At 34.1% G+C, this 23,793-nt stretch overlaps 1 protein-coding gene across 1 annotated transcript in view; it reads left to right on the top strand.

Annotated features, from left to right (window-relative positions):
• Positions 1–23,793, top strand: part of Klhl1 (kelch like family member 1) — a 375,629-nt gene that overhangs the window by 177,825 nt on the left and 174,011 nt on the right. The window contains exon 4 of the mRNA XM_031361505.1: positions 3,830–4,026. Within this exon, the coding sequence (XP_031217365.1) occupies positions 3,830–4,026 (197 nt within the window). The remainder of the gene's footprint in view (positions 1–3,829; positions 4,027–23,793) is intronic.

Here is a 23,793-nt window from a genome sequence, read left to right as displayed (position 1 = left end):
TGCCAGTACCCTGAGCAGACCTTGGGTGCAAACTCCTCAGCCAGACCCACAACACCCAGAGAAAGCTCCATTCCCAGGTGCTCTAATATGCCCAGGATTATAGGTGAGGAGGACACAACATCTGTCCCAACACTGGGAGCAACTGGGACCAGCAGAACTCAGGCACACAGGAACTCCACCAGCCCAGTGGCTCAGGTTCCTTCCTGTCTATCTGGGCCAACCAGAGTCTTGAGCAGACCTTGCTTGCAAACTCTGCAGCCAGTTCCACAACACACAGAGTAAGATCCACTCCCAAGTACTCTAACAAGCCCAGAGTCACAGGATCCCAGAATCACAGGATCACAGACACAGCTTGACTCTGAGGAGTTCTGACACAACCAGGATCAAAGGAAGAACAGGCTCCAGTCACATTTAGCAAGGGCAGGTAGCACTAGAGATAACCAGATGGTATAGGGAAAGCATAAGAATATAAACAACACAAACCAAGGTTACTTGGTATCATCAGAACCCAATTTTCCTACCATAGCAAGTCCTGGATACACCATCACATTGCCAAAGCAAGATTCATATATAAAATCACTTCTTATGATGATGATACAGGACTTTAAAAAGACATAAATAGCACCCTCAAAGAAATACAGGAGAACACAGGTAAACAGCTAAAAGCCCTTAAAGAGGAAACACAAAAATCCCTTAAAGAATTACACGAAAACACAATCAAACAGGTGAAGAAAATGAACAAAACCATCCAGAATCTAAAAATGGAAATAGAAACAATAAAGAAATCAGAAAGAGAGACAACACTGGAGATAGAAAACCTAGGAAGGAAATCAGAAGTCATAGATGCAAGCATCACTAACAGCATACAAGAGATAGAAGAGAGAATCAGGGGAAGAAGACACCATAGAAAACATTGACAGAACAGTCCAAGAAAATGAAAAAAGCAAAAATATCCAGAACTTCCAGGAAATCCAGGATGCAATGAGAAGACCAAACCTAAAGACAATAGGTATAGAAGAAAGTGAAGACTCCCAATGTAATGGTCCAGTAAATATCTTCAACAAAATTATATAAGAAAACTTCCAAAACCTAAAGAAGGAAATAGATGCCCATGAACATACAAGAAGCCTATAGAACTGCAAATAGACTGGGCCAGAAAAGAAATTCCTCCAGTCACATAATAATCAAAACACCAAATGCAGTAAACAAAGAAAGAATTTTAAGAGCAGTTAAGGAAAAATGTCAAGTAACATATAAAGGCAGGCCTATCAGAATTACACCAGATTTCTCACCAGAGACTATGAAAGCTAGAAGATCCTGGGCAGATGTCATACAGACCCTACAAGAACACAAATACCAGCCAGGCTACTATACTCAGTAAAACTCTCAATTACCATAGGTGGAGAAAACAAGATATTCCATGACAAAACAAAATTTACACAATATCTTTCCACAAATGCAGCCCTACAAAGGATAATAGATGGAAAACACCAATATAAGGAGAAAAACTACACCCTAGAAAAAGCAACAAAGTAATCTTTCAACAAACCCACATAAACCTAATTCCACCTCTTACAATATAAACAACAGGAAGTAGCAATTACTTTTTCTTAATATGAAAATTAATATTACCAACATACCCTAATCAATTGAAACCCAAAAATATGAGGAATTAAAATTTTATTGACTGTCATTCAATGGTCTCTCCAATTTGGTAATTGGACAAATAGGTCCAATATTTTACAATCCATATACACTTTCAGCTTGTTTGTACTTGACAGTGTCTTGCTGTGTACAACATAATGGTCTTGAAATCTTGCTTCTCCTATCTCAGTTTCTCTATTAGTAACATTGTTTATTTCACATTTTTACACTATACTATGGTTTTCAGAACATCTTACATATTTCAAAATTATTTATATAGCTAAAAGAAACATATACAATTAAATTGGGAGGTGACTTGTAAGAGAACAAGGAGTAAGAGTGAATGCTTTGCTTGATGTTTGTAAATATTGTATCAAGTCTGAAGAAGAGGACTTTATAAGTTACTCTTTCTCTGAGATGAATGCTTTTCCAAACTATCACAGCCAATGAACCATTTTCTTACCTTCACCTAATGCCTGTGCCACCCTCCAAGCAGAACCATTGTTCATTGAAACAGTTGGTAAATGACTTTATGGATAGACCATCTTAATACACACCCCATTTCTTAAATGAATGTAACCTTTTCTTGTGGGCTGAGAATAAAGTCACTCACTCAAGTCAAATAGCTTTGAACATAGCAGGAAGTCTGTATCCAAAAATCGAGCCTACAGTTCACTTCTTGGTGCAGCAGAACTATCAACTCATAGCTTAGCTAAGATGGAGGTAAAATTCTTTGGTGATGTGAGGGTCATTGAAATACAGCCTTATTACAATGAAATCCAATGTCTAAAAATTGTTCTTCTTTTGGGCTTGTATCACATTAAGAGCCAAGATTTTAAGCTCTACTAAAAAACAAACAAACAAACAAACAAAGGGCTTTATATATTTATATTCATTTAAAAAATACTAGTAGTGATGTATTATTTAAAAATATACAGTTAAGATGTTTGGAGTTATTTAAAATTTATATTAATAAAAACATGTATTTTCAGTATTGCTGTAGACAAGCATCTACATAAGACTGTTAAATTGATTGTTGTTTTATATCAAACAACTTTTATAATACTCATTATTATTATAATATTTTATAAGTTTTAAAGAATATTACCAAAAATGGTATGTAGGTATTAAATAGGGGTCTCTGAGAGGAATGGGAAACAAGAATGTCATTTAATTCTATTTACTTAAAATGTTTTTTAATGTTAACAAATCCAGAAATTTGAAATCATGTACCTTTTTTCATCATAATGCAATAAAACTTAATAAAAAAGAAAAAAAGAAAAAAGAAAACATCCTTCATAATTATTAAAGTTAAATATTATTTCATATTCTTTTTTTGCTGTCATTAGGCAATTTTTTTATTTTTTATTTTATTTTTATTCGATATTTTCTTTATATTTTTTAGAAAATATGTTTCAACTTTTTGATGATTTTATTAAATAATTTGGAAAATATTTCCCCAAAGATATTATATAATGAGAATATTATTTTAGAATTACATATAACTATAAAGTTTGACTTAATTATTAGAACATTAGACTCAATGATTAGTATATTTTTATAGATTTCAAGATGTCCTTACTATTTTCTCTATTTTAAAATTATTTTTATAAATACAGATATATATTTTAGGAATTGTTATATATGTATATTCAAATATTTATTTCATTATATCTTGCTATTTAATACCAGTTTTTAAGATAGTGATTCCAGTATGCACCATGCTGTCCAGGTTTTAATTCATGGCAGAGGTCTGTCTTGTATTTTACATACCCCATCTAGGTGGGTTCACTTATCACTTGTAACAGCTAGGAGAGAAGAGGTCAGGCATGGATGAAGGGAAGGTTAAGTGTGTCAGATCTTTTAATATATAATCTTCCCTTTAGTTGACAGCCCAATGACAAGAACTTCAAATATCTTCCATATCTTACGTGAAATATCATCAACCCTTAGGAAAAAATGATTGAAAATATCTCTTAAAGCATGTTAATTGTTCATGTACTGTTGCACATATCAATCCAGAGTAACTATGCTCCCTGCACAAGACTGTACCTTATCAGGACAGTTCAACATTCCAACTTAAGTGAGAAAAAGACTCAACTAGGCACTATATTAGCCATGTGAGAGATGCTATAAAAAAAAAAAAAAACAAACGTTTCATATATTTTTTTTGGTTGCACTTTAGGTTGCTTGGAATTAAAAGAAGATACTATTGAGAACCTTCTTGCAGCTGCGTGCCTTCTCCAGCTCCCTCAAGTCGTCGAAGTGTGTTGTCACTTCCTTATGAAACTTCTGCATCCATCCAACTGTTTAGGAATAAGGGCATTTGCGGATGCTCAAGGATGTATTGAATTAATGAAGGTGGCACACAGCTACACCATGGTAAGATTTAATATTTAAATAGTGGAGTATGGCATTATACTATCAAAAGATACAAGAGCTGTTATGATGGCTTTCAATAATTATTTTATGGTTAAAATGTATCATATGATTAGTGTATTTTCATTTTTGACTGTTACAATGATATAATATTTTATAATCTCAAGGTAAATGATAATATTGACCTTATGTTAATTTTATATTATTTTTATAAACAATATTGACATATGGGAGTTGATTATGTAGGATTCTAAATGTTAAACAAGTGTTTTCTTTAAAAAAAATCTATCATATAAGCTTATATATGGGCAGCTCAATCTTGCAGCTGTAACAGGTCATGTACAATGTTTACCTGTGTCATTGGTGTGGGTCCTTGCTTCACCCTCTCTTAGCCAGCTGTGTCTGGGTGCTGCCAATATACCAGTTCAGAGATGACAGAGTCTGAAGCCCCCTTCAGGGTATCAGAACATTGCTGTTCACCAGAACAGAAAGATGAAAGTTTGGTCTGAGATAAATGAAGGCTATTCTCGGGATATGTGAGCACCTCCAGTTCACTGCCTAGAGAGGAAATCAGGAACACCAGGGCATCCCCATCTCCCTTCATGGCCTGAGAATGTCATTGCATAGTAGACCTGAAGGGGAGCATAAGGCCCCAGAGGAACAGGATCCAATCCAATTGGGAGCCAGTGCTGAGTGCCTCATTTGTGGGAGGAGAAAGAAAGCCTTACTTCTGTAGTCTTATTTATGCAAAACCCTTCCCATTGGCCATCTCTAAAGTAGCAGCTCTCTGAGATGATCTTAGCTTGTTCATATTTCTTTATTGGTTCTCAATGTGAATGCATATACCTTATTCGGAATGAACCAGGGACTATAAAAGTTGGTAGGAGGGCATGGGACTCTCTAGGAAAGGAAGGTCATGAGCTGAAGGCTGAGGTCACTGAGATGCTTTGTAGCATGGAGAGGCATTCTAGCTGCTGCCTTACATGGCTGACTGCTTGAGGTCCTCTCAGTTGGGCATTGTGGTTAGTTTTCCAGAGCAGACAAGAAGGCAGCTCCGCTCCTGCTGTCTCAGATCTCGGAGATTCCAGGACTTGAACACACCCACCTCACCAGTTCTTATGCCTGTCTGGTATACATTTTTGTAATTTTCTTTCAAGGCAAATATTTTAAAATAGACCACCCTTCATATGTATTTTATTAAGTGAACTTTCAAAAATGTTTTTGTGATTCAAAAGAATAAGTGGCATGCATAGCAATCAACAAATATTCTTGAAATAGTTAAAAAATTTGGTTGGTTTGCAACAATTTTCATTCTCTAGTGATGCTTTTGTCAGAGTTATAAAGATTATAAATGTCCTTTTAATTGTCTAACTTGCTTTTGTTTTTAACTTTTAAAATATTTATTAATTTTATTTTCCTTATATTGTTTGATCCACCTGTGTGTGTATGTATGTGTACATTTTGCTTACATAGTGTTGACAAAAATCAAGATGGCACAAGGCAGCCTGGAACTGTAATTACAGGTGATTATGGGCTTCAATAAGGCTGCTGGGAACTTAACCTGAGTTATTGTTTCAGTATTATGCTAATCAACTCTACAAAGTTTTATGCTAATCTGCTCCGTACTTCCCAGCTGGTGCATGTGCAGGCTTCTTGCTACTGCCCCAATGTTCTGGATTCCGGAGGAAAACACACATACACAGCCTTATATTTTAAATACTTTAAACACTCCCTAACTCCACGTGGCTAACACACACTCCCCTCCGATATACCTGAATTAATACTTACTAAATCTATATTTTATCATTACTGCCCTGGACCTGCGGGGCAGCCCTCCTGGGGCCATGTTCTCCCTATTTCTACATGTCGGCTGTCTCACCCTCCTGCAACCTCTGGCGCGGTCCTTCTCCTGTGCCCTGTCCCCTCTTCCCTTTTCCTCAATCCCTTCCCCAAAGTCCTAAAAGTCCTATCTCTGTCTTTCTGCCCAGTTATTGACTTTATTTACCAGTCAAAAACCGACTGGAGTCAGGCTTCCTTTAGCTCCAGGTGCAAGATATTGCAAACAGGTTTTTGAGTAGCATAATTAGCATGAGAATACACGCCTCCTCTACAGATCACCTCTGAAAATCGCAATGCTGGGACTAGAGAGATGGCTTAGCAGTCAAGATCACCACCAGCTGATCTCCCGGAGGATCATGGTTTAATGCTCTACCATGGCAGCTCACACCTGTGTTAGCTCTAGTTCCAGAGATCTGGCACCTTCACACAGACGTATTTGCAGCCAAAATGCCAATGAGCATTGAAAATAAGATCAATTATTTAAAAAAAATGAACAACAATGCTCTTAACCACTGAGCCATCTCTACAGCCATGAGTTGTAAACTTTAAATGTGACTCTTTGATGTTGATGGATTTTTTTTCATATTACTTCCAGTAAAGAAATCATACAAAATTCAGTATTTATTGTAGATCACTTGATAGATATAATTATTGCAATGTTATACTCACAATAAAGAGTATGCTCTAGATTAGTAATATATTTTATATAAGTAACTTTAGATTGTGGTTATTGAAATAAATAAATAAAATGTTATAGAATATTTCTTTAGCAACTCAAGGTAAAATTGCCCATAGTAAGCAAAAGTAAAAGTTTTTGATCCTCTTTATTTCTAAAGTAAAATAGGAAAATCATTTTTGCCACTAATGAAATCAACATTTAAAATTATTCTAATCATTAATATTAGATTTTCAGTATCTTTAGACTTTTATAATTTTAATTTTAAGCAGATCGGAAGTTTGATAAAACTCATAGATAAAAGCAGAAGCACGGTTTGTTATTCTGTTATTGAAGTCTTTGGAAATAGTCCCTGACAGGACACAGCACTATTTATGAAACGATATTAAACCATTCAAAATCAGTGTAAACAAGTACTCTATCAACCTAAATATCAAGGTCCAACTGCTGTCATTTAATTGGGCACATTTCATTACACTTTAGAGACCCTGGCTTAGCTTAGCCAAATAACAATATGTGCCATATCAAGACGGATAATGGTCCCTTCTCGTATGGTTGGAAATTATTAATTCAGTAATAAAAAGTGTTTCCTTTGCAGCTGCTTGGACTGTACCTCGTTTACTTGATAAAGTAACACTATTTTTACCATCTTAAAATGTATATTATTTATGAAAGCATACATAAAACAATGAAAAAGTTCTGGGTATGGTACTGTATGGTCTGATGCCTCCATGCAAATTAAGCTTCGAGATAGTGAATAAATTATGTGTAATGCTATGTCTACTGAAATTTAAATTATGTCCAAAATTTCAGAAATATGAAGCTACAGTATCCTCCAGTTGTTCATGGTTAATATTTAAGAGAAAAAAATAAGTTTAGCTTCAGAAGATATCATGTATATTTAAGAGGCTTTTAACGACTATAAATTATTCTGATGAGAAAAAACAAAAACAAAAATGATATGGGGCTGGAGAGACGGTTCAGTGATTAAGAGTGATTATTCACTGACCTTAGAGGGCTGATCTTACTGAAGATAGAAATTCAATTCCTAGATCCCACACCAGGCATATTACAATTACCTGTAACTCCAGCTCCAGGGTATGCAACATCTCTGGCCTCCATGGGCACCTTCATTCATTCACTCTTACAAACCCACAAACTGACCACACACATACACATAGTGAAAAGTAAAGCTTAAAAAAATCCTAAGAGAAAAAACAAAAAAAAATCCTAAGAAAGAAAGAGAGAGAGAGAGAGAGAAGGGGGGAGGAGGGAGAGAGAGAGAGAGAGAGAGAGAGAGAGAGAGAGAGAGAGAGAGAGAGAAGTTACTACCCATTTGTCCTTCCCTTGTAGTCTTTCTTCCTTTGGATCTAACACTTGAAAATTAGTGGTTTGCCTTTGATGTTACAATTTTTCATCACAAATTTGCAGCTTGTTTCTGTCTAATCAGGAGCATATTGTTAGCCAATCTAAATCATCTATGCTTTGAAAGAAAGTGTATTTATATTTTTATTTAGACTGTTTAAAAATGAAATCAGTAAAACTAAATGGTCATTTTCTACTATATCTATAGTGTCATTAATGTAGGTTCCCTCAAAATTTTAAGTTGTTAGCATAGGAGTAGTCTAGTTTTATTTACTTCCAAAGAACTTTGCTTTGAACAAACCAGACCTTAATGTTTTTCAGTTTGTTTGTTTGTTTGTTTATTGCAATTGTGTGACCCAGGTGAGTGTTTTATGTGTAAAACAGTAGAAAATTTTGACTGAAAACCCAGTATTAGACAGCAGTGTGAAACAGATTCTCCAATACTAATTTAATCTTTGGCTTCTACATGTAGAAGCAGCACTAAAATCACTGAGAGAAAGACACTGTATACTCTATTGTGTTCATTAATAAACATTAGGCAGTTATGAATGCAGTATTTCAAAAACAGTAAAGTGTAACATGACAAGATCATGTGGATCACAAGAAGGAAAATATTTTACATTACATACTTTACATTATTTACATAATTTGAAGTTGCCTTGAAAACCAAAATATAAACAAATAAAATGATTTATCTTCATTGAATGAAAATAGGCCATGAAAATAGCTGGTTTTGTATACTTGATGTAAAAAAGTTTTATTAAAAGCTTTAGAATCTTCATTTGTCATTCTTCATTTTAATTTTAGTAGCAAGGTAAATTTACATATTAATAGTATATGAGATATAACTTAGGGGCTAAACAGGCAGATCAGCAGTTAAGAGTACTTATTGCTCTTGTGAAGAACCAGAGTTTTATTGGTAAAATTGCCAATTTTACTATGTTAATGCTACCAATCCATGAGCATCTTCTAAGGTCTTTGATTTCTTCCTTCAGAGAGTTGAAATACTTGTCGTATAGACCTTTCACTTGCTAGGTTAGAGTTATACCAAGATATTTTATATTATCTGTGACTATTTGAGGAGTGTTGTTTTCATAATTTATTTCTCAGCCTGCTTATCCTTTGTTTCAGGAAGGCTATTGATTTCTTTGAGTTAATTTGATATCCAGCCACTTTGCTGAATAATTTTATTATTTGTAGCAATTCTCTGGGAGAATATTTGGAGTCTGCTATGTATAGTATCATATCATTATCAAATATTCATACCTTGACTTCCATCTCTTTCAAATTTGTTTCACTTTGACCTCCTTTTGTTTTGTAATTTCTCTGACTAGAACTTTGAGAATTATATTGAATAAATGGGGCAAGAATGGGCAGCCTTGTCTGGTCCCTGATTTTAGTGGGATTTCTTCTAGTTTCTCTACATTTAATTTGATATTGGCTGTAGCTTTTTATATTTCTTTTATGATGTTTAGGGTTGTACCTTGAATTCCTGATATCTCCAATACTTTTAACATGAAGGAGTGTTGTATTTTGTCAAAGGCTTTTTCAGTATATGGTGGAATGGTCATGTGGTGTTTTTCTTTGAGTTTGGTTATATTATGTATTACATTTAAGGATTTTTATATATTGAACCATTCCAGCATCCATGGGATAAAGCCTACTTGATCGTGGTGAATGACAGTTTTAATGTGTTCCTGGAATTAGTTTTCAAGAATTTATTGAACATTTTGCATTGATATTCATAATCAAAATTGGTGTAAAGATAATTTTCTTTCTTGGGTCTTTGCATGATTTAGTTATCAGAGTAATTGTGTTTTCATTGAACAAATTAGGTAGTGTTCCTTCTGTTTCAATTTTGTGTAATATTTTGAGGAGTATTGTTATTAGGTTTTCTTTAAAGATCTGATAGAATTCTGCACTAAAACTATCTGTTCCTTTTTTTTTTTTTTTGGTTGACTGCTTCTATTACCTTAAAAGTCCTGTGACTGTTTAGATAGTTTACCTGATCGTATCTTGTTGATTTTCTCAAAGAACCAGCTCTTGGTTTTCTTGATTCTTTGTATCATTCTCTTTCTTTCTAGTTGCTTGATTTCGGCCCAGAATTTGATTATTTTGTGCAATCTACTCCTCTTTGGTGTGCTTCCTTTTTTTGTTCTAGGGCTTTTAGGTGTGATGTTAGGTTGCTAGTGTATGATCCCTTCAATTTCTTTAGGAAAGCACTTAATGCTATAAATTTTCCTCTTATCACTGCTTTCTCTTTTTTCAAATTTTTTATTTTTATTTTTTATTGGTTATTTTATTTATTTATATTTCAAATGTTACTTTCCTTTCCAGTTTCCACTCTGCAAAACCCCAGTCCCTGCTTCTATTAGGCTGCTCCCCAACCCATCTACCTACTCCAGCCTCACGAACCTATCATTCCTCTATGGTGGGGCATTAAGCCTATACAGGGTCAAGGGCTTCCCACCCCACCCCCCATTGATGCCAGATAAAGCAGTCCTCTGCTTCATATGCAGCTGGAGCCATGGGTCCCTCCATGTGTACTAGTTGGTTGGTGGTTTTGACCCTGGAAACTCTGGGGGTTCTGTTTAGTTAATATTGTTTTTCTTCCTATGAGGTTGCAAACTCCTTCAGCTCATTAGCACTGCTTTCATTGTGTCCCAAAAGTTTGGGTTTTCTGTGTCTTCATTTTTATGTAATTCTAGAAAGTCTTTAATTTCTTTCTTTCTTTCCTAACCAAGTTAGCATTGAGTAGAGATTTGTTCAGTTTCCATGAGTATGTGATGTTTCTATTGTTTATGTTGTCATTGAAGTCTAGCCTTTGTCTGTGGTGACCATATAGGATGCAAGATATTACTTTAATCTTCTTGTGTCTTTTAAGGCTTGTTTTGTATCTGATTATAAGATGAACTTTGGATGACGTACCATGAGTTATTGAGAATGGCTACTTCAGCTTGTTTCTTGGGACGAAGTGTGTGGAAAACTTTTATCAAGCCTTTTGCTTTGAAGCAGTGTTAGTGTTTGTCATTGAAGTGTTTTTCTTTTATGGAGAAAAATGCTGGACCATGCTTGTATCCAGTCAGTTAGCCCATGTCTTTTTATTGGGGAATTGAGTCTATTGATGTTGAAAGAGATTAAAGACCAGTGATCATTGGTTCCTGTTATTTTTGTTATTGGAAGTGGTAGTATGTATGTGCGATTCTCTTCTATTGTGTTTGTTGTGAGATGATTAATTTTTTTTTGTTTTCTTGTGTGTAGGTCATCTCCTTTCTTTTGAATTTTCCTTCTATTATCAGAGGATAATAGTAGGGCTGGAGTAGTAGAAAGATATTATTTAAATTTGATTTTGTCATGGAATATCTTGGTTTCTCCATCTATGTTGATTGAGAATTTTGGTGGGTATAGTAGCCTGGGCTGGCATTTGTGTTCTCTTAGGGTGTGCATGACATCTGTCCAGGATCTTCTGGCCTTTAGAGTCTCTCCTGAGAAGTCTGATAGGTCTGCCTATATATGTTACTTGGCCTTTTCCCCTTACAGCTTTTAATATTCTTTAAGTCCTGATCTCTATCTCAGGTTTTCCATCTCTAAGGTTGCCTCTATTTGTGATTTCTTTATTGTTTCTATTTCCATTTCTAGGTCTTTGTCCATTCTGTTCATTTCCTTCACCTGTTTACCTGTGTTTTCCTGTATTTCTTTAAGGGTTTATATTCTCCTTAGAGACCTTTATTATTTTCATGAGGTAGGATTTTAGGTCAACATCTTGCTTTTCAGGTACATTAGGGAAACCAGGGTTTGCTGTGGTAGGAGAACTGGGTTCTGATTTTGCTAATTACATTGATGTCTATTGCTTCTGCTCTTGTGCCATCTGGTTTTCTTTGATGTTAACTGGCCTATTTGTCTCTGACTGGTGCCTTCCTCCTTGGAGGCAGGTGGAGCTCTGTGAGCTGGGTTAGAGCAGGCCTCCTGGGAGTCAGGCTGCACAGTCTCTGGTTGGGGGTGGGAGGACTCCTGTGTCCCTGGTTAGAGCAGGCCTTCTGTGTCAAGAGGTTAAGACAATCTTCCTGTGACCTGGTTATGACTAACCTCATGGGAGACATGCAGGCTCTGGGATGGGAAGAGGTGCAAACTCCACCCTGATCTGTCCTGGTAGAGGTGCTGACCAGAAAGGAAATGGGAATCATGGAGAGGGCAGAAGTCCTGCCTCTGCTGGGTTCTGTGGGAGTCCCAGCTGGGGTAGTTACTTGGGCAGTGGTCTCACATGTGTCCCTTATTAGAGCAAATCTTCTCAGAGACTTGAAGGCTGTGGGGTGGGGAGAGGGGCAGACACTCTGCTCTGCCCTGCCAGAGATGTAGGCCTGTGTCTGAGTTCTACATCTTGATCCTAGGTAGCAAGGGGAGACTGTGTGCAACACTGGGAATAGCCTGAGCATATAAGACCCCAAAGCCCACCCCCTCATTGACATACTTTTTCCAACAAGGCCACACCTACTCCATCTAACAAGACCATATCTTCTAATAGTGATATTCCCTATGGACTATGAATTGAAATACATGAGTCTCTGGGGACCATAACCTATTACAACAACCACAAATTGTAAACTCAAAGATCATATATTTTGTAAATATTTCCTGAACTTTGAAAGTGTTGTGTTGATATTATGCTCAGAAGAAAAGGACTTTGGATTATGTCAATATATACTTTGTGTTCCATGCACTAGTAAATTCTACAGATATTTATATTGCTACTAACAATATCCTTTGATTTTAAATTAGTCCTTGTTTTTTAGTTAAAAGGTATCAAAGCAAAATAAATATCATTACACTTTTTATGAAAGTTTCTTATCCTTTTGATTTTGTTTGTGTGTGTGTGTGTGTGTGTGTGTGTATTTATTGTAAGTTTACAAGAAGTTAATTGGTTTTTGTTCTGAGGATGGAACCTGTCTCACACATACTAGAAAAGTGCTATCCCATTCTACATCATCTCGGGCCATTCATTTATTAGGCATACTCTCTAGTTTTCCAAAGAATGTTTGTTCTCAAACCCTGCTACTTAATCTTCTGTCTCCCAAGGGCTTGAATTATAGGTATGTTCCTAGCTATTCATTGTCACATTTCTGTACCTGATCTTACTGAATATATATTGTAAATAATTTAATGGATGTAAAGCCACATATGTTGTTTTCTATTTCTCCTGTCTAGCTTGGATATTAGAAAAAGTCAATTAATTACCTATTTCCTTGGTGCTCTTAAAATACTATTAAGTAAAGGGGGGAGTCCATGTGTTAGAGTGGTATAAAAGAAATGAAAATGGTATAAACATATTTTAATTTCAAAAATATTTTAAAAAGCAAAAGTGATTGTGGAACTCATAAATTGTGTATTCCCTCACTCAATAACAGTGCATTCCTATACTTCTTTTAGAGGTCCAGCCATGTCATTGTTCTTATTGTTCTGTTCTTTTAATACACACATTGCTAGAGGAGTACCTTTGTATTTTGCTTTCTTGCTTTACTTTGCTGAAAAACCTCCTATGAAATATTAACATTCCCTTCTCTCCTGAATCATTGAAAACACTTCTCAATGTTTTTTTTTTCCCTGACTGGCATCTCGGTTCTTACTATTCCATATAATAAAATGTTACTCTATAATCCTTATAGGATTTATTGCTTAATGGCTTTGTACTATATTCTTATTTTGTCCTAGTTCTCTACATGTCTGTTTATATAGTTGGTTCTTTAGCAACATGTCTTTTATTTGGCAATATATTAATAAATACCATATATTATATTCATCATTGAATGGGAGGATAAATTCCTGCATTAACCCTTTATTAGGATGCTTCAGCTCTTGAAGGCAGTGATGACAGGAGTATAATAAATGAAACAGGCAATATATTGTCCATAATCTATGTTTCATATGTTGAATAAAATGAATTATCACTAACAATATTGATTATTTGGTCAGATACAAGCATATGTACATGCATAGATTGTGAAAGTTTTGAGCAAATGATTCATGAAATGTGTGCTCATTTTAGAAGTGTTCATTTTAATTTGAATAGGATTACAAACAAATTTGAAAATATCTGAGGTTAAAACAGTTTCTTCTGTTTAAATATATTCTTAGGTGTTGAATTGTAGGGTTAAGAGTGTTGGAAACATAGTTTATGAAACAATAGACTTAGACAAGACCCAATTTACAGAGCTAGTTTTTGTTTTTTGTTTTTGTTTCTTTTTTGTTCTTTGATTTGGACTGTTATATTGAATAAAAATGTCAAGCCATTGAAAGTCTTAGTCTTTGAGTAATAATAAAACAGATCTAAGTTTTAATTCTAAAAATAGTGTTATCAGGTTGGCATCATGATAAAGCAAATATTTGATTTAAAAAGAAAGGAAGGAAGGAAGAAACAAAGAAAAGAAAGACAGAAAAGAGAAACTTCTCTATAAAAGAATATATTTTCCATGCACATCTTCCAGAATGGTAATACAACAGAAAAAAAATGGGTAACATCTGCCTCTGCACTGGACACATGAGCAGCAGTTTGTCAGCATTACTTGACATATTACTGTCCATGTAACACAAGTTATGTATTATATACAAGTTTGTATAAGTTTGCATATGTTATGAATTAATATATTTGCATTGGTAAGATTTAAACCAAGGCCTTGTTCCAGCTAGACACAGAATATACCACACCCAAATTTCACTCAGAATTATTTTACTAATAACTATATATATTTGCTACCTTATGATTCATGCAAGCCATGTATTATGACAATTATAAACAGGGTAAGTTGTGATTTAGGACATTAAATAATTTCCTAGAAATTGATTGTTACACTTTAATGGAATAGAGTATTAAATGTAGTGCATATTGTGTTGTACAAAGTTCCTTTTTTTTACCCAATATGATAAGTTTTGTATGGTGAGTACAATTTACCTAGAGTGTAAGATTAGATTGCTGATACACAAGAAGCAAAGCATGAATTTCTTCAGACAAATCGGTGTTACATTCTGCAGAAATAGGAGCAACTGAATAACTGAAAGAAGCCTTGTGACTACTCAGTTAAGTTTGTTGTTTGTTTTATGTTTTCTTCTAAACTGCTCATTGTCATGTCTCTGTTATATGCTCACTTTCTTCTCAGGGTGACTAGCCTGACCTTCAGGATGTCACTAGATTCAGGCTGGAAGCAGAAATAGTGCAAACATGACTAATGAGAAACTACTTTGTTCATCAGAGACTTTGAAAGGCAGAAGGGTAATAACTGGAGCATGAAGCCATCGGAATCTATCAAGCATCTCTGCTCTTCAGTCTAGTAGCATTAAAGACACTTCTCATTGCTCTCTTGCCCCTATCAGCCATTAGAGGAGTGCCTGGGCAAAGAACCAACTTTACTAATGTTGTTTCTGTTCATGGTATCCAAATACATGACACTGCTCACAGTTACTGGCTTTAAAACAGACTTTTTAGCTTTATCCATAACTCTGATAATAAATCATGAATTAGAGTTTGTTTTAGGAGAATAAATGGAGTTTAGCTTTGAATTTGTACCTCTCCTAAGTTATCAAAATAAAATACCTAATTTGTATTAGTACCAAATTATTCAAAACTCTCTGTTATTCATTATTCAGTATTATCAAATTTTAACATTTCATATGCATATGTGTACAAGTATAAGTTAGAATTTAAAAATAAAAATGAATAAAATTAGAGTTTTATTATCTACTTGCAATAAGTCATTCAAGATCAGTATAGTGAGTAATTTGGAGTCCTTCTGCTACTGATATCTAATAATGACAAATGCTTTGAGGCATGGGCAGCTTGGGCATTAATGACCTTCCTATCTCTCCTATGGTTTTACTTTGTGATATTTATGGATTATTTGTCTTTAAATTAAAATGGCAATTATTTTTAAAACAGTATCATTACCAAGTTACATTAATGACAAATCCACAAACAATCATTTTATGTATTAGACTCCAGAGCTTAATAGATATCTTGGACCAGTAGTATATTAGTTTCTTTTCTGTTGCTGACAGTTTTATTTCAGTTCATGGCACAAAACTTCACCATGTCATGCTGAAGACATGGTGGAGTGGGAGAATATAGTGTGGGATTATTAATTTTTCAGAATCCAAGAAACAAAGAGTTTGACCAGCTCCTGGGGAAAGTCTAGATATGACCATTAAGACTCATTCCCAGTGACCCACGTCTGCAAGTCAGGTTTCAATTCCTGAAGGAGAAACTAAGTTTCAAGATTAAACATTCAAAACAAGAGCCATACGGTGTCCTTAACATTCAAATCAAGACAATCAATTTATCTACTAAAGGTCAAATTACACTTTAATGATGTTTTAAAGTTCCTTGATTTCTTGGTCTGAAGTATTTCAAATAGTACTAAAAATAAACAGTTATTAACTAATATAATTATAAATAGAATATTTGCTTCACTGAAATTATTAGAACTTTATAAAATAGCACTAGTTAAGTATGTTGTAAGAAAGATTCGAATAATCAATTACTCCCCAAATTTCTGAAGACATTTTTCATTCTGTCTTTCCAGATATTATCCATGTATGATTCATTATCTTGATTTTTTTAACATGGCATGGAACATTCCATTAAAATTTGTCTCTGCCTATCATTTTGGTACAAGGTTACAATCTAAACAATAAAGAGGATGAGGCAGGAGGATTATGAGTGTAATCCCTGCCTAAGCTACACAGTGAATATAACACAATTCTTAGAAGGGTGAAAATACCAGAGCACAAAAAGCAGTGCTAGAGATTCAGATTAGAGATAGAGTGCTTGGTTAGCATGAGGAAGGTCCTGGAGCTGATCAGCATAGGAATGGTGAAACTATTCCTGGATACTTTAACTGCCATGACAGGTATAAAGAGGATAATATCAATTTCCTTAAAATTTACTCTGTTATTAATTTTTATTCATTTTTTTGAATAAATCCCCTCCATCTATATGAGATATTATTTTTTGCTACATTTTATTTCATTTTCTTTAAGAATTTTATACATGAATAGTAGATGTTCATAATTTCCACCCAATATTGTTCCTCCCTCCAAACTCTCTCACATATCTCATTCACTCTCAAATTCATAACTTTTCTTCAATTCTGTCATGCATACATACACACACACACACACACACATTAATATAATCTGCTGAGTACATTTAGTGGCTTTGTGTTTGTGTATGTGTGTGTATGTGTGTGTGTGTGTTTAGAGACAATCACTTGTGATTGGATAAGCTTTCCGAGAGAACTCATCCCTGATTGTCAGTCTCTTAGTAGCCATTAATTGCCTCTAGCTCTTAATCAAGACTAAGGACCTTATGGGGCTCTCCATATCCAGATTGTATCTTGGTCATATTCACCCCTCACTCCCCATTGCCACACCCTCCAAGAACCATCGTCATATCTTCCAAAAACTGTGTCTTCCTTTTCAATTTTTATTTAATTATTTTTTCTTTAAAAATTTTGATTTATTCTCTAGAAATCCACTTCAGATATACAACAAATTTTGTCATAATCACTACCGCAGCGTCACACACCAATTTTCATCTCATCTTGATTCCAATTGGTGCTTCTAGTAAGGGCAGCTGTGTTTTTAAGTTGAAGTGACTTGTGTTTTTTTTTTTTAAGATTTATTTATTATTATAAATGAGTACACAGAAGAGGGTATCAAATTTCATTATGTGTGGTTGTGAGCCACCATGTGGTTGCTGGGATTTGAACTCACGACCTTTGGAAGAGCAGTCAGTGCTCTTACACACTGAGCCATCTCACCAGCCCAATGACTTGTTTTTAACATACTGCACTCAATGCATGTTGCCGTTGTGTTTACATGGGTAGAGTCATCCTTTGAAGTGGGATTCTCCTTCTACTGGCCATATCCTAAATGAAAGTGACTCTACCTACCTGTGGACCTATTGGCACTAATATTAAAGCACATCATTCAGCATATGTATAACCAACTACAAAACATACATTTTGCTTATAGTATAGAAGACTTAAAAGTTTGCATGGCTGCAGTTTATCTGAGATTGTTGGTAGAAGCAGAGTTAATAGAATTTTAAGAACACTTTAAAAACTATCTTGCTAACATATTAAAATTAACTTTGTAAAACTCTGTAATAGCCACTATGTGATGTCAGATCATTCTCTTGGGAGAATTCATATCTACACTAAGAAGTATACTTTCAATTTTAGAATACTCTGAAAGGACCTTTTCAAATATGTCAAAAGGAAGAAAGGCAAAAGCTTTTACTTTCAGGACCCTTTGATTTTACTAGGGTACTTCAAGAAAATGAGAATAAGAATTTGCTTTCTTTCTTAGTGAAAAAAAAAGCAATCCAATTTTATTCATATATTGGAAAATCTCATTTTGCAAAATTTTATCTTATAAAGTGTTTTAGAATTGTTTGGTCTTCTGATAAGTTATGGAAGTGTTTTTTATATTAAAATTGTATTTCCATGTTAAGTATCAAGGTGTTCTTGATATCTTTAACAGTGATTGTTAAAGTGAAAGAAAGCAGAATAAATTGTTATGGTCAAAAGAAAAAGGAGAAATCAATCTTTACCTGAGGGAAACCATTGTGCTGCTGGGGTACAGGGTAGGATTGCTGCCTTTTGAAGAGTGTCTTTCAGAATCTTACTATACATCAGACAACAGTAAGGAGACAGTATCAAAATCTTGATTTGCTAACTATGTTACAGCAAGGATACACCTAAATTTTAACATTCCATAAGGCAAAGAATGTACTGATTTCTATAGTACTAGTTAATATGCCAATGTCCAAAGGAAAAATTCCATACAGTCCCACTCCTAGATGAAGAGCTACAATTGGTTAGTGGAAAGAAAACCATCTCTTCCTACAGATGAGCTATTACATAGATCATCCATTCCCAATCAGCCAAACCTTGGCACTTGTACATAGAAGAATGGTAATGCTCTTGGAATGCTTATCTAGATTTTTTAAAAATGTTTAGCTATTTTTCTGATAAGCATGGAGATTCTTACAACAACTTTCAACAGAAAAAGAAGTAAGTTCAAAGGGAACAGTGAATTGCAATCTAGAAAATAAGCTCTTTTAACATTATTTAATACAACTACCATTTTTAAATCAATTCTTTTGGGAGGTCACTCAGTAATGGAAAACAAACTGATAGTCAACTTGGACCATCATAGCTTTTCCACTCTTGAGTTCTGTAAATATATTGTTAAACATTTAATTACATAAAATGCAAATACATTTCATGACCAAGCTAAAAACACTCACGTTAAAAATTGATAAAAAATATATTGTCCTGAATATAAGAATGTCTCCCAATTACAGTTAATCAGCAAATGTTTGTGAAGATTTGTTCTTTTTCCAATATTTTGTTTTATAAATATAAAAAGCAATTAGTTTTTAAAATTTAACTCAAAATTAACAAATCCAGAACTTAAATGATTTTAGTATTTTTACATTGTTGGAAAACTTAGAGTAATTTTTCCACTTCAGTAAGGAACCTATTAGGCCTCAATTTTCTCTCATGATTTCCTACATTAGTCAATTCATAATATATTTTTTATACCCATAAATATGCTTCTTTATAGAGATTTTTTTAAAAAATCAAATCATACAAAAACATACCGGTACTTGAGCTGAGTTATTTAACATAATATATTAAGACTCACTCAACTTAGTATCAACAGTTGTTTTTATTGCTAAATAATATTGTGCTATATGCATATGTTCATCATATATATATATATATATGTGTGTGTTGTGTCTAATCATTAGAGATTTTCTTGCTAAAGTTAAATATTATTGTGCTAAATGTTGATGAATATGAAAAAATTCTTTTGTGGAAAATAAAAAAACCCACATGCTTAAAACTGAAAAAATTTCTCACTGTGGTAATTGCATGTACATGCTACATATATAAATAAATAGTAAATACAGTAAATATATTTTGAATATATAATTTTCTTATTAATATTGAAAGATGCTTACATGATTTACTTCCCTGACAAGAAAACATCTGAGATACTGCACTTCAATTTAGATATTATGTCTAGCCAATTCCAAAGTAGATATTTGCATGCACCTATTAACTCATAGAATTGGCCTCTGTCACATCAAAGACATTCTATGGCAAAATTTACAAGTGAGCTTTTAAGAATCCAATTATAATTTCTCAACAATCTACAAGGTCTTTAGCATAAATTGAATTAGAATTGGAGAGGCTCTTTTTCCTTCCATGAATTTGGCAGCAACTTTTGTTTATTGAGACTTACTATTTACTGTCTGACTCTTCATTGTTCTTCCCAAATACTTTATTTTTTTCTTAATTTCTGTCATAAAAATTATCTATAAACCCCCCATCATTCATCTATCTTCTCTAGTTCATTGATACATTTTATTTTTTAATGTTAGATTTCATTTGTAATATAAATTGGGGTGATATAGGCATCCTGTTTGTTGCTGAGAACTTCAATGATATTCTCTTCTCTTGGATCAGATATGTTTCTGTGTTAATTATTTCTTACCGCACAAAGATGCTTCTCTGATAAGGTCAGAGAACTCCATCAATCTATAGGAATCTGTATAAAAATTCTGAGAGGATTTTAATAACTACATAATACTTTTCACTAAGAAAAATACATTCCATCTTGGGTGGATGCTCGTGAAGACTTAGTGTGTTCTAAGTGGTGGAGAATAATTCTTTTGAAGGGAAATGTGTTAATTACCAGAAAGAAAACAATTCAGTAGTGTCAGGAAGTTCCTGAAAGTGAATAGAGTCACGAGGTCCCACTCCATCCAAGCTATTATATGTACCAAGGACTGCTGTAAGACACTATCAGACTAGCAGTGATTCCTAGAAGAAGCAAAAGCCAGTAGTCTTGCATGGAAAATAAACCAGTTGAACACCATAGAAATGTTTCAGACCAGCTTCTACTTTTGAAAGATAATCTCCAACTCACTGAGCTACCTATAACTTGATAGTGTGCTCCAGTTTATATCCTTTCTGTGAAATTCCTTATATTGGCATAGGCTTTGCTGATGAAGATGTCTCTGATTCATTTCTGTTCCTGAAAATATAACCTCAGTCATACTCCAGTAGGTAACACCATGAAAAATCATTTTTTGTAGTATCTTCTGCCCTACTCTTGGGTTGAGTAGACAGGTGTTCAAATATTCAGGAAAGTGTTATATCAATTTGACAAAACAATAGTAGTAGGATTACTCTCAGGAAATATTAACTCTCTAATGTAGATTTTTAGAAAGCTTTAGAATATCTAGTATTCATTTCCTCTTGTAGAACCATTTGAGCTTTTCAATTTATAGTCTCTTGAAATGTTTAACCCTAAAATATTACATCTTAAGTATAGAACTCTTTTAAAAAACCCCGCTGTTCCCCTGAAAGGATATTTCCTACTTTTTCATCTAGCTTTGTCCACATGCCTATTGCTGGGGTGGTTGATGTTCTTGTTTTATTTTTTTTCTGTGTGCTAGTATTAGTAATATCTATGTTGCCTGTAGCTTTTGCTACCCCACATAAGCATCTAAAATGGTCCGTGCTACCAGCCCTCATGCTGAGAATATTGGATTTGTGGATGCAAACACAGACACACCTGCCAGTTAATCTTAAAATGTCTTTGTGGGCACAATGACTGAGTATTGCTAAACCTCTCCTGCTACCATAGGCATAATCAGAGAGAGTGGCCATTGGCCACTCAAAACTGAAAACTCAAATGGCTCCTTGGCTACTGTAGCTACTGCAGCTACTCCCATCTTCTTTTCCTGTTCTTTTGATTAGGCCTGAGTCCTGCTGAGCAAATCTAAGTGCCCCACCCCATCCTCAGACTTTGGTCATCAGTGTCTTTACTGATTGATCAAGAACCATTTGGGGAACAGGACCTTAAGATCAGAACCAATCCCTACATATCTATTTGACAATAATTTAGTAAATATTAAAGGCTCTTGATCCACATTATTTAAAATAAATATATCCTGCTTTGATGGACTGTGTAAACAAATAAAAGAATTATTGCATTCATGATGGCAATAGCAATAAAATTATTCTCAGTAGAAGAAAGGAAAGAGTTTGGGAATTGTCTTCACATTGAGTTTGGCATAAAAGATTGAATCAAACAGAGTACAAACTAGTTTAAGAGGAATTTGTTACATGTAGCCAAAATATTAGGATGTATTTAATAACTAATAACAACTCAGATTAATTAAGTTGACCCAACTCTCAGAGTATATGATGAAAAAAATTATGCAGTTAATGGAAATTTGAAATACTTGAGTTATTACAATGGACAACAGGGCATCTGGGGAAAACCCAATTATTGTATTCCCAGTGGAAGGCAGGATTATCTCTGCATTAATTGATTTTGAAAACAAAGCCTTTATTATAAATCATGTTGTAGACAACCAAGAATGATTTGTCTTGCTACCATGTAACATTATCCTATTGATTTCTCTTAAAGTGTGAAAAATGCTTTGTTTTACTAAAGGTTATTTCAATTTGAAAGGAGTTAGTATTGCTATTCAAATATAGCTTTATTTTTTTCTTTATTGCCAAGGTTTACTTATGGAAAAAGAAAAATATATGTCCCTTGTTATTTGGTCTGGAAGATCATTTATATTTTAACATGCCAAAGCAGCTACACTTTATCTGCCCATTTGGTGCTGAACCAGCATGATTTGGTTAATTGGTATGCAGAAATAGGCTTTAAAGATATGTTAAAGCCAGGAAGTCTGTAGCATTTATGATTGTGTGTTCATTTGTATATTTAATGTTCCTATGTATTTCATGTATAGGCTTTATGACTGCACACCAAGTGGAATTAATGCTTAAGAGTTATTTTGTGTCAGAAATATGTGAACAAATATTTTGCTGATGTTTTAATTTTTGCTCAACATTTGAAACCAAAAAAACCTAATGAAGCAGACTTTGTTCATTCATAGTCACCTTTTTGCCCTGACTTTTAAAGAATAAAAACACATCTGCATAAAAATGAGAAGTAAATTATTTTTATATTTTCCCATGCAATATTTTGATGTCTAGAAATGTCTAGAAAAAGGGAAGAATTCTTCATCTACATTGATATTATTTCAAAACTATAAATTCTTTTGATATAAATGCTAAAACATCCATGGAATTTGGTTAACAAATATTAGCATCCTCATGTCCCTTCTTGTGTAGAATTTCAGGGTCATGTGAAGAAGGAGCTTCTAGCATGTAAATATGGTTGGACAGACTTGAAAGGAAAGTATTCCATTTATGTGAGTTCATACATGCTGTAACAAACAAGAAGGTTATGCTGCTTTGGAAAATTGTTGTAGCTCTTTAAACTCAGATCCTCACCAGCTATGGGATGTTGGCTACATTTATGTTACCAGGCATGCTTCCCCTCCTATTGGGTGGACCTTAAATTTAATTAGATTTCTATTCAGTTTCCCAAAGGTAATATGTCCCTATTTGCAGTCTTAGATATATAGTGTTCTGCTAGCAACTATGGTTCATGGGTTTAACAGCTAGGAAGAGGGACTACTTTTTTTCTTCATAGGCAGCTTTGTTGTTGTTGCTGCTGCTGTTGTTGTTTTTTTCTGTACTTTCAAATACTTTTAGATAAAATCCTCATGGAGGAAAATTCTAGGCCAGTTTGAGCTATATTCTCTAAACTCTATTCAGTTTCAAACAAAAGTATCTTTCCTTCAATTTCTGTGAGACAAATAATAACAATAAAAATAATCTACAACAACTTGAAAGGAGGTGTGCCACACCTGGTACTGGAATGTTTCTTAGACAGTCCTGTCTCTTGTTTTTAATCCAAGTCATTTAACTTTATATAATCTCTCTGTATAATTTATA

The sequence above is a fragment of the Mastomys coucha genome, unplaced genomic scaffold (genome assembly GCF_008632895.1).
Source record: "Mastomys coucha isolate ucsf_1 unplaced genomic scaffold, UCSF_Mcou_1 pScaffold9, whole genome shotgun sequence".
Taxonomy (NCBI): domain Eukaryota; kingdom Metazoa; phylum Chordata; class Mammalia; order Rodentia; family Muridae; genus Mastomys; species Mastomys coucha.
Note: the sequence above shows the minus strand (reverse complement) of the source record. Positions and strands in the feature narration are given on the sequence as shown.